Genomic DNA, 10,559 nt, shown 5'->3' with positions numbered 1-10,559 from the left:
TGGCTGCACATTTAGGAATTCTGGACTTAGGCCAGCCTCCCTCTACCCGGATGCAAGGACTAGATTCTGAAATGGTCTGTCTTTATTATGCCATCAGAAAACAAATGTGCTGGTTAAGTTACTCATCGTTATCTTATTAACAAAATAAAGCACTATCTATGTTTACAGTCATAAAAAAGAAACAGCCTGGAGAGACGTGGGGGTGATGGGGAGGGCAGAAAACGGGAGGCAGGCATCTGGCCCTGTGGGATTAGAGTCACCACCCTGATCCTAGGGCTGTTCCAGCTCTTTGGAGTTAGGTGCCAATGGGATTTGATTTTCTTAGGGAAATAACTTGTGAAGCTGAACAGGGGCTGAGACCTGTTCCCTAGAACCCAGGATCAGGGAGAGGATCAGACGGGGAGTGGCAGGCCTGGATGCCACCCACCCACCACCCACCCAGTGCTCATGAGGGAGGATGGGGACCATCTGCTCTGGGGCCCCCCTCCAGGGCCTCTGCCACTGACCATCAGTCCTCCTGGCCTCACTCCTGGAACACAGGCTGGGCCCCGGGGCTGGGGCATCAGGACAAAGCCTTTGGAGGAGGAGGCACATTCTCATGCTGCTGGGAGCTAAAAAAGGCTCTGTGGGAATTGACTGGCAGAGTCAGAGGGAGAGAAGACGCAGGCAGGAAGTCAGGGAGGCCCCGGCCCAGGGCAGTCCAGGGGCCTACAGAGACCCAGAGAATCCAGGGGGGCCTGGGGGTGGGGTGGGGTTCAGGGCTAGAGAAAGGGAGAGAAAGAGGGCCTTGCAGCAAGACAAGGACAGAGAAATGCACACAGGACACACGGAACCTGAGACACCCAGACAAAGAGGTAGCAATTTGGGGACGAAGAGAAGCACAGAGGAGGCCCCCAGAGAAGCAAGAGTGGCATGGAAGAGACATCTGCAGGGACTCAGCAGCAGTGCCTGGCACCTAGCGGGCACTCAATAAATATCTTGTGCAATGACTGAACAGAGAAAATGCACGCGCTCACACACAGCAGCCAGAGGCACAATGGGCTTAGCAGAGATAAAGACGCCCAAGGGACAGTCAGACCTGTTTGCACAAAGTACAAAGTGATCCTGGTGACAGAGGAGTGATCTAGGGGAGTGTGGGAGGGGGTGTTGGTCCCATGGTGGCTGGTCCAGCCAGGACAAGAATGGGAACAAAGCATGTGACCCGGGGAGACAGGTGTATAGCTGCCAACCCCCCAGGTGGGTAGACCTGCAAGAGAAAAGGGTCATCCAGTGTCCCTGGCCATCAGCCCTAAGAGCCAAGGAGCTCAGCCGGCTCGGCTCATCACCGCCATGCAAGCCCCACCCCTGAGGCCGACAGCTCCTCAGGTGTGCAGAAGGTGTGGTGGGAAGAGGAACGTATCTGTATCTACAAGTGCACGGCTTTGCCCATCTCCAGACATACCCAAGTCCAAGTACCAACAGAGTTCAGGCCGGCGGGCTGTGCCCATTGGGTTGGGGCCAAGGTCTTCCCCGGTGAGGAAAGGGCCAGGCCCAGCCAGCTGGGATCAGTCCGTGAGCACCACCAACTCCCCATCACTCTTCTCTTCAGCCTCCGAGTCCTCGTCCTCGCTGTACCGGTACATCTCGCCATCGGCCACCGAGTGCCTGTCATCTGTGCTCTCACCCTCCTCCCTGAGGCTGCAGGTATTGACGATGACAGGCATGTTGGGGTCCAGGCTGTGGGGGACACAGTGCTCCACCAGGGGCTGTGCCGGGGGCATGCCTGCTGCCCGAGGGTATAGGACGTCTGAGGAGCTCATCTGCACCTGGCCGGCCTGTGGGCTGAGATGAAGGAGAGGCGTGGTTACAGGTGCACCCTCCTTTCCACTCCAAACCCAGCTCCCCAACACCTGGTATTAAGTCAAGGGTGCAGCTCAGGGGTAGGACTTGCACACTCCCACTCCACCCCCTCTTGGCTCTGGGACTCATGTACCCTGGCCCCTGGTCTGCTTTCCAATGGCCACTTTCACTGTCAGCCAAGACCTGCACAGATTCAGAGCCATGGGGTGCTCAATAGGTACATTTCTTGGGGAACTGTCTGTGGATCCAGTTTTGGGAAACTATATTCTAAATGCCCAAGGGGGATTTAAATCCATCCGGGTGGTCTTGGCCCAGTCAGGAATCTTTCTGTGGGATGAATACTTTTGACGCCTCCACAGAGCTACAGGCACCTCCCTCCAGGGGCGTGTGGCGGGTCCTCCACAGTCACGCACAGCCACACACCTGTAGCGTCAGTCATGAAGTGCCTACCACATTGCACGTGGTCACTCTCCATTTCCCCTAAAGTCACGCACACAGACCCAACCACACACGGATGACTCCAGGCGCACACTGGACAGACACGCGGCGCCCCGACCGCTCACAAAAGCCAGCCACACACCCACGACCTGCCTCTCACAGTCACGCACACACCGTCACTGGCTGCCCAGGGTGGGCCTGCTCACGGGATCACGTAGCTCTGGCGGGCATCCTGGCGCCGGGTCCTCATCAGGGCCTTGTACTCGCCCACGCGCAGCCGCTTGCCCTCCACGATGCAGGTGCGCTTGGGCCGAGGCTTGTACTTGTAGTCGGGGTATTTCTCCAGGTGCTGCCGGCTCAGCCGCGCCTGCTCCTCATAATAGGGCTGCTTCTCCTGGTTGGTCATGGACTTCCAGCGGGAGCCTGGCCCAGACCCCGGGGTGGGGGGGAGGGAGGCGGTCAGAGCTGGGCCCTGCACTTAGCAAGAACCCAGCCCAACGTGGATGCTCTTTGGACGTTGGACAAAAGAATCAATGAAGATGATGCATAGAGGGGTTCCAACAGCCAGATTAAGACTCGGCACCCACCCAGATGCCACTTAACCCAGAAACTTCCAGGAGGAAGTCGGTAATGCCTCATACGCATTAATAAGGGAGCAGCCACCCCGGGCTATCAACAATTCAGATGAGTGCCCAGCTCAGGACAAACACCTGGTATTAAGTCAAGGGTACAGCTCAGGGGTAGCACTTGCCTAGCAATGTGCAAGGGCCTGGCTTCAATCCTCAGCAACACACACACACACACACACACACACACACACACACACTGCAGGATGTGGTGGCATACATCTGTAACTTCAACTACTAGGGAGGCTGAGGCAGGAGGATAACAAGTTTGAGGCCAGCCTGAGCAACTCAGCAAGACCTTGTCTCATAAAAATAAAAAGAGCTGGAGATGTAAGTCGGTCTTTGAATATCCCTGGGTTCATTCCCTAGTGTTCTTAAAAAGAAACCCAAAAAACCTGTTGTCTCAGACAAGATACCTACGTTGACATTAGAGGGGACTCAGTCTTAAATGCAACTGTCTTCTTCCAGCCCCATCTGCCCTGCCCTACATCCCTCCTTGGCCTCCAAACAGTATGTGTAATTCAAAAAATCTTTCTATGCATAGCCCAAGAATACGGATCTCTCCTGTCTTCTGGCACCGCCAGTTTTAGGAATGTGGGTAAATAGTAGAATAGGTTAGGGACAGACCTGGGGAGGCTAAAGAATACATATACACGTGTGTGTACAATACACACACATACACACTCATTCTCTCTCTCACTCACACACAAACACACACACACTCTGCTTGAGTTCTTAGCGGGAAGCACTACCAGAAGAGCCCTACAATGGTTCAAGACCCCAGGACCCAGCTGCCCTGGGTGCAAGACTCCCACACCTCCAGTCATAGCCCACTGGGGTTCATCGTGGGGTGGAATGTCACCGAGCAAGCCTCGAGTAGACCCAGCTGACCCCAGCAACCAGCCCTGCTGCGCTCTGTTCCCTGGAGCCCCGCGCCCCCCAAGAGGCCCACTCCCTGGCCCTTACCGAGGATCTTGCTGATGCTGGAGTTGTGCATATCCGGGAAGGCTTGGAGGATCTTTCTCCTCTCATCCTTGGCCCACACCATGAAGGCATTCATGGGTCTCTTGATGTGACTGCTATTCCGAGACTCAGGGAAGTGGCGAGAGCCTGGGGGACAGGGGGACAGTCAGCAGGGCCACCCGTCTGGGGCTGGCAAAGTGACGTGCCCTATGTGACCACCAGAAGGCGCTGAGGAGGCTCCCAGCAATGCAGGAGCAGAGATGCACCTCAGACCTGAGCCCCAGGACAGAGTCCAGAGGAAACCAGAGCTCCTGTGGTCACAAGAGGCAGGGAAGCAGACCCAGAGATAGAGACACCAGGGGACAAAAGAGGCACACTCACCTGGAAGGACCCAAGAAGGCACAGCAAGGGAGAGAAGGGATCAGAGACAGATACAAGCCCCGCGGGACGCAGCCGTGGGCCCTCCTGCCCCCCTGCCCAGTGCCGGAGCCCTCACCGTCCACGTCGCAGCTCAGCATGGCTTCTTCCAGCGGGTGCACACAGTTGTCCTCCAGCCGCTCCTTGGCTGGAGAGGAGTCCAGGCTGAGGAGGTCCTGAGGTGGACAGGAACAACTTGGACTTCAGTCCCCTTGGTGTCCCGCCCCTCCTCCCCCTGCCCGTCCTTTTGGTGGCCTCGGATTCTGCATCTTTTACCTGGGACCCTGTCCGCTCCAGCCCTCAGGGACAGGCGAGTGGGGCCCATACCTTGAGAAAGGGGGTGCTGGGGGAGCTTTCCAAGGCCCCACTGTGGCTGTGCAACAGCTGTCGAGCATCCTGGATGGCTTTGGTGACAGCATCCCCTTCACCAAGGAAGCCTATGACCGGGAGGAGGAGGAGGAGGAGGAGAAGCTGGGGAGTCGTCCAGTTTGAGGTCGGGCTCCTGGGAGCTACTGGGTGAGTGATTCCCCTGCCCTCTGTGGGGCGGCTCCATGCCCCTACACTGGCTGCCGGGCAGTGTCAACAGACCGGACACAAGACTAGGACACTCAGATTGTGTGGCTCAGCAGCCTGAGTCCAGGGCTGGAGTGCCCGGACAGACGGGATGGGGAGGTGGACAGGAGGAAAAGGGTTTTCTAAACAACTTGTTTTAAAAAATTGGGATCAGAGCGGAAAGAGACATGGCCAAGGTCACATCCGGCCCTCTGGGTCTCCCCTGAGAGAGTGGATGGCAGAGCTCACCCAGAGGCAGACTCGGGGGGCTGGACTGCAGGTCCCTTGTGGGGGCCCCGTGGCTGGGGGGGCGGGGCCCGCAGTTGCCCATCTTCAGGCTGGGGGAGCTGGAGGCGCTGGGCAGCTCAGGAGCCTTGGGCTTCGCTGTGAGGTTCAAGGGCTGGGAGGGCTCCTGGGGGAGATCCAGAGGGTCAGGTGAGAGACACCAAAGGAGACCCCTTGGGGACACCAAGGGACAGAGACACAGAGGGAAAGTGAGCAAAGTGAGCATACCCAGGCAGACAAGGTGAGGGACCAAGAAGAGAGAGAAGTGCAGGGTGAGCCAGAGCAAAAAGAGGCGGAGGGCGGTACCTGCAGGGGGTGGTGGGCGGCCATGGGCCCCGGCCTCTTCACCACCGGGGCAGGGGGGCTGTGCAGCAGCTGCAGCGGGTACTCCACTGTGGAAAAGGCGGCAGGGAGAAAAGTCCTGGATGAGCACAGAACAGCGGACACCTGCTTGACGAGGCCCCCGCACCACAGGCAGGCAAGGCTCGGAGCTGGCCCAGTTGGTCCCAACCACTGCCCCCAGCTCCAAAGCGCTGCTGGGGACCACCTGTCCCCTCCTGCCCCACTGCCCTCGTACACTAACTGCCATTCACCCTGGGCCTGCCCTTCCCAACCCACTCCACAGAGTCTCCACTGGCCAGGTGTGATGGCTCATGCCTGTCGTCCCAGCAGCTCCGGAGGCTGAAGGAGAAGGAGCACGAGTTCAAAGCCAGCCTCAGCAACTTAGCGAGGCCCTAAGCAACTCAGTGAGACCCTGTCTCTAAACAAAATACAAAACAGGGCTGAGGATGGGGCTCAGTGGTTAAGCACCCTTGGTCAATCCTCAGCACCAAGAGGAAAAAAAGAAAAAAGGAAGAAAGAAAAAGAAACTGAGGTCTTCTAAGACCTTCCATGACTTGCCCACAGAGCTATTAAACAGCAGCACCAGGATTTGAACCCAGGCCCTGCAGACTCTATAGCCCCACCTCTTCCCTCTCCGTAGTGCTCTTTTCTACCTACCCACCCTCCCTCACTCTCCATCAATCAGGCCCTGCCAGGCCCGTGTCAAGGAGGTGGAGAGATAAGCCCTGTGTACAAATCACTAACCACATGGCAGGTGGTGAGAGATAAGGCCCCCAGGTGGCATATCAGGGGACTTTGTTCCAGCTAGTGTGACTAGAGCAGGCTTCCCAGGGCAGTTGGATGTGAGCTGGGACCTTCAGGATGGGCAGGGTTCAGGGAGGTAGATATGGGGCGGTGGGGACACGTGGGGAGTGAAACCAGACACAAGGTGAGATCAGGTCCGAAGCCTGTGAGTGTCAAGCCTTGGGTATTTGAACTCTGTGCTGCAGACCACAGGGCACCGCCCGAGGCTTGTGGAACAGGGAGGGGGCAGCAGCGGGGGCTGGCGGGGCAGCTGTTCACACTCCTGAAGCAGCCATGGGCAGCACATCCGCCCTGCCCCCATAGCTCACCTGGTCAGTGCCCTCCACGCCCTTACCACCCATAGCCAGTGCCAACACATTTACCACTCAAATGTTCAAGTCTACCCCGACTCCGGCAAAATAACCCCAGACCCCAAGCCCCCCTCACTGGCCTCCCTAGGCATGCCCCACCCTCACCTCCCTTAGCTCCACCCCTGCACCCTGGGCCTCTGTCTGGCCGCCCTCCTCCTGGACTCTCTCTCCCCACAGCTCCCAACTTCACCCTTGCCCATCCACCCCTTACCCAAATACCACTTCCTCAGCCAACCTCCCCAGGCCCCTGATGATTGATTGGCATCCTCTGTCTCTCCCCAGACTGAATTCCTTGAGCTCAAAGTTCATATGTCATCACCACCAACAGCACAGTACTGGATACATGGTCACTGTACTGAATTTCAGTGCAGGAGTGACAGGGTAAAGACAGGGATCAGAGTGTGAAGGCAGAAATGGTGGCCATGGCCACTAGAACCCGGCAGATGCTGAACTAAACCTCAGTTAAAATTCAAGATATTGCTGGCATGGTGGTGCACGCCTGTAATCCCAGCAGCTTGGGAGGCTGAGGCAGGAGGATCACGAGTTCAAAGCCACCTCAGCAACAGGGAGGCACTAAGCAACTCAGTGAGACTCTGTCTCTAAATAAAATACAAAATAGGGCTGGGGATATGGCTCAGTGGTTAAGCACCCCTGAGTTCAATCCTCGCCCCCTAAAAAGATATTAATATTCAGGCATGATAAATGTACCAGAGTGGGCAGGCAGACACAGAGAGCCGCCTCACCTAACATCTGGAAAGCCCTCGACCGTTTTCAATGCACAATTTCCTTTTCATTCTCCCAACAATGATCAGAAAGGAGCAATTACTCTTCCACTGCACAGATCCCAAACTGAGGCCCAGAAAGTCCACAGAATAAATTAATAGAAGACAGAGGTTCCAAGGCTCCTTCCCCGACCTTAGGACAAGCCGGTCACAGTGGCAGACCCCCCCCCTCCCGCACTCACCTGGTTTGCAGGGGATGGGCTGAATGGGCAAAGCCAGCTGGGAGTCAGGGGTGACAGGTAGAGGCTGGTGGCTTGGAGGGAAAGCTGGGATCATGACGTAAGGCATGTTGACCTGCTGAAGGCAAAGAAACCTTGTGTGAGCCCCTGGGGCTCAAAGAGCTACTCAGCTGTGGTCAGCCTGGGACACAGAGGATGGAGCCATGCATGAGAGAGGCATAAGGCATAGGACAGGGACAGTCTTCATAAGAACCCATCTGACACCATGTTCCCATCTCTCTGCTCTTGAGTCTCGGCTGGGGAGGAAGAGGATACCCTGGGCACCCCCCTCCATCAAACAGGGAATGCAACCAGGGAGGAGGCTTGAGGGGAAACAAGGGCCCTGGTAAGGGTTCAGGACCGAGCTGGATCCTGCACCGTGCAACTCTTGCCTGGCCTACATCCCCCATCCCCAGCCCCAGCCCCCCGCGCTTACCTGGATCTGCTGCTGGAGGAGGTTGATCTTATGCTGTTGTTGAATCAGCTGCTGCTGCTGCTTGGCTATCTGTGGAGGGGAAGAGCAGGCAAGAGGGCCATGGACACCAGCCCTGGGCACTCAACCCCAAGCCTGCCCTGCACTAGAAGCCAAGACGGAGCAGAGTAGCCCGGCCTTCCCGCAGAGCACAGAGATGGAGCAGGAGCACAGCCCCCGCAGCAGGCCTGCACCCAGCGCCTCTCCATCCGCCCCGGGTCTCGGCCGCACCTGCTCCTGCTGCTGCCGGGCCAGCTCCATCTGCTGCTGCTGCTTCTCAAAGAGCATGGCTGCCATGTTCTTTTGCTCTGAGTGGGCTGTCAGGAGCTGGTCCCGCAAGGTGGACAGCTGGTGGATCATGACCAGAAGCTGCAGCTCCTTCTCTGCCAGGCTCTCTTGGGTCCCTGCTCCTCGGTGAAACAACCACCGTGCAGAGTTTTTGTTAGTTCATCCGTCTACCCATCCACCTGTCCACTCAGCCATCTGACATTTACTGAGCAATTACTACATCCCAGGATGTGATCAGTGGAGTTACTCACTTCTAGGCACGTTAGGGCAGTTTTTAAATCTATAAATGGGCACAAGAACTGTGAGATTGAATGAGCTCATGCATGGAAACCTCTTGGTCTAGGATTTGGTACATGGCCCTCCCATTTAGCTAACATTGGGTATGGCAGTTTGTTCCAAAGTGCCAAGCTGCAGACCGCTTGCACCAGAATCACTCGGGGTACCACGGCAAAATTCAGATGCCCACGCCCCCGCCTGTTAGGGTTCTCTTTCAGTAGCCTGGGATCTGCAATGGTTTTAGGCTCCTTCTGTAGGCGTGATCGACCACACTGGAAAAATGGTCACTCAAAGAAACCCCAACAGCTGCCCTTTAACAACACTCATTTCCTCAGGGAGGTTGGCAGTGAAAGGGACCTTTCTGCTCCTTGTGGAGGTAGAGCTGGGGAAATGGAGTGACAGGGCCTGGAGTCACCAGCATCTCTGACAAGAGCCTGAACCCATACCCGCTCCAGCCAGGCCTTTGCTACATGGGGATCAGCCAGACCCGTTGCTTGGGGGCCCCCAGGGGAGGGATGGTGATGGCCTGAAGAACGGGCAGGAGCCATGTGGCATGGGCCAGGTATGAGGGGACCAAGAACCACAAGAACTGCCCTCCACACCACGGCCAGCCCACAAGAGCAAAAAGGGCTCAGCCCACGGGCCCTGCCGCCCCCACAGGCCCTCACCTTTGACATCTTTGGTTTCCACGGAGCTCCTTCCCAGAAACCTCTCCTTCCAGTCACTGGACAGCAGTTTCTCGATGGCGGGCACCACTGGAAGACACCTGGGATGAGCAGCGTCTTCCCGGCGCCCTGACCCGGAGCCCCCTCCACCTGGGGCAGGCGGCTTACCCTCCTGTAAATTGCGGTTGAAGTCCAGCTTCTCCTGGCTTCCGGAAGCAGCCTCAGAGGCTCCGGGTCTCTTGGGCTCTGGGGACCCGTCACGCTCTGGAGAACTACAGTCCTGTAAGACACCCTGAATTGTCACTGCTGCCCCCAAGAGAAGAGGGGACAAAGTCTGGGGAGGGCTGAGTGTCTACTAGGAGGGAACCTGAGCCCAGCAGCCCCATGGGACGGGACCTCGCACCGCTGCTCACACTTCACCTGAGAGGGACAAAGGAAGGACCTGGGTTTCGGTCCAGGCTTGGTGACTCACAAGTGATCCCACAGAGTCCTGAACTTCCCTCTTCTGAAAGCGGAAATACGAACACCTCCCCTGGCAGGGGACTGTCTGGGGATCGAGGGTGTCAAAGCATGTGAATGAGGGTCCCCACCACAGCCAGGGGCCCAGGCCGCCTCTTAATTACTGCCCCCTGTGCACACCTGCTGCTCCCGCCTGGCGGGCTCCTTCCAGCCAGGCCCCCAGCCCCCCCTCTTCCCACTGAGGTCCTCCCCATATTCAAAGGTCCAGGGGCTCTTCTCGGGTCACCACCCCCAAATCAAATACCTCCTCATTTTCACTCATTCGTTCAGCTTTTATTTATTCCCTTTTTATGTCTCCTGTGTGGACTCACAGATGTCTTTTGTGGGGGGGGGGGTTGCCAGGGATTGAACCCAGGGGCTCTTAACCACCGTCACCGAAGTCTTAAGAAGTGTGAGAATCCATACTGAACGTGTCGTTCCGTTCCCTCATTTTAAGGATGTGGAATTATAGGGCATTTTAACCGTGATTTGAGCTCTGTACCTGGGTAATCAGGCCAATTATCTGAAACCCTATGAAAAAGATACTGGCCACTCCTGAGCCCAGTGTTCAGTGTGCATATCCCACCTCTGCAGCTGGTTCTCAGGAGCAAGGACTGGGCCACCCGAGAGTGAGCAGACACGGTAGGATAGGGAGGAGAGTCCACGCCCTGCTCTGGCTTCCGGTCTCACACTGAACTTGGCAGCCCCTCCCTGCCCACCAGAGCAACAGCTTGCCCTAGGATG

At 57.1% G+C, this 10,559-nt stretch overlaps 1 protein-coding gene across 12 annotated transcripts in view; it reads right to left on the bottom strand.

The window, feature by feature from the left end:
* Positions 1-64: 64 nt before the first annotated feature.
* Positions 65-10,559, bottom strand: part of Sox13 (SRY-box transcription factor 13) — a 45,330-nt gene continuing 34,835 nt past the window's right edge. For 6 of the 12 annotated variants that reach the window (XM_078022632.1, XM_040277312.2, XM_040277313.2 and 3 more), the window contains 12 exons: positions 9,486-9,597; positions 9,321-9,407; positions 8,320-8,495; positions 8,053-8,121; positions 7,581-7,695; positions 5,427-5,512; positions 5,085-5,247; positions 4,611-4,720; positions 4,363-4,459; positions 3,870-4,013; positions 2,484-2,700; positions 65-1,821 (listed from right to left, as the gene is read on the bottom strand). In XM_078022632.1, the coding sequence (XP_077878758.1) occupies positions 1,545-1,821; positions 2,484-2,700; positions 3,870-4,013; positions 4,363-4,459; positions 4,611-4,720; positions 5,085-5,247; positions 5,427-5,512; positions 7,581-7,695; positions 8,053-8,121; positions 8,320-8,495; positions 9,321-9,407; positions 9,486-9,597 (1,653 nt within the window). In that variant the 3' untranslated portion in view covers positions 65-1,544. Of the gene's footprint in view, positions 1,822-2,451; positions 2,701-3,869; positions 4,014-4,362; positions 4,460-4,610; positions 4,721-5,084; positions 5,248-5,426; positions 5,513-7,580; positions 7,696-8,052; positions 8,122-8,319; positions 8,496-9,320; positions 9,408-9,485; positions 9,598-10,559 lie in introns of all 12 variants that reach the window. The other 6 variants (XM_078022630.1, XM_078022629.1, XM_078022631.1 and 3 more) reach the window with 6 other exon arrangements.

This window comes from Ictidomys tridecemlineatus, chromosome 10, assembly GCF_052094955.1.
Source record: "Ictidomys tridecemlineatus isolate mIctTri1 chromosome 10, mIctTri1.hap1, whole genome shotgun sequence".
Taxonomy (NCBI): domain Eukaryota; kingdom Metazoa; phylum Chordata; class Mammalia; order Rodentia; family Sciuridae; genus Ictidomys; species Ictidomys tridecemlineatus.
This window is presented reverse-complemented; position numbering and strand designations above follow the sequence as displayed.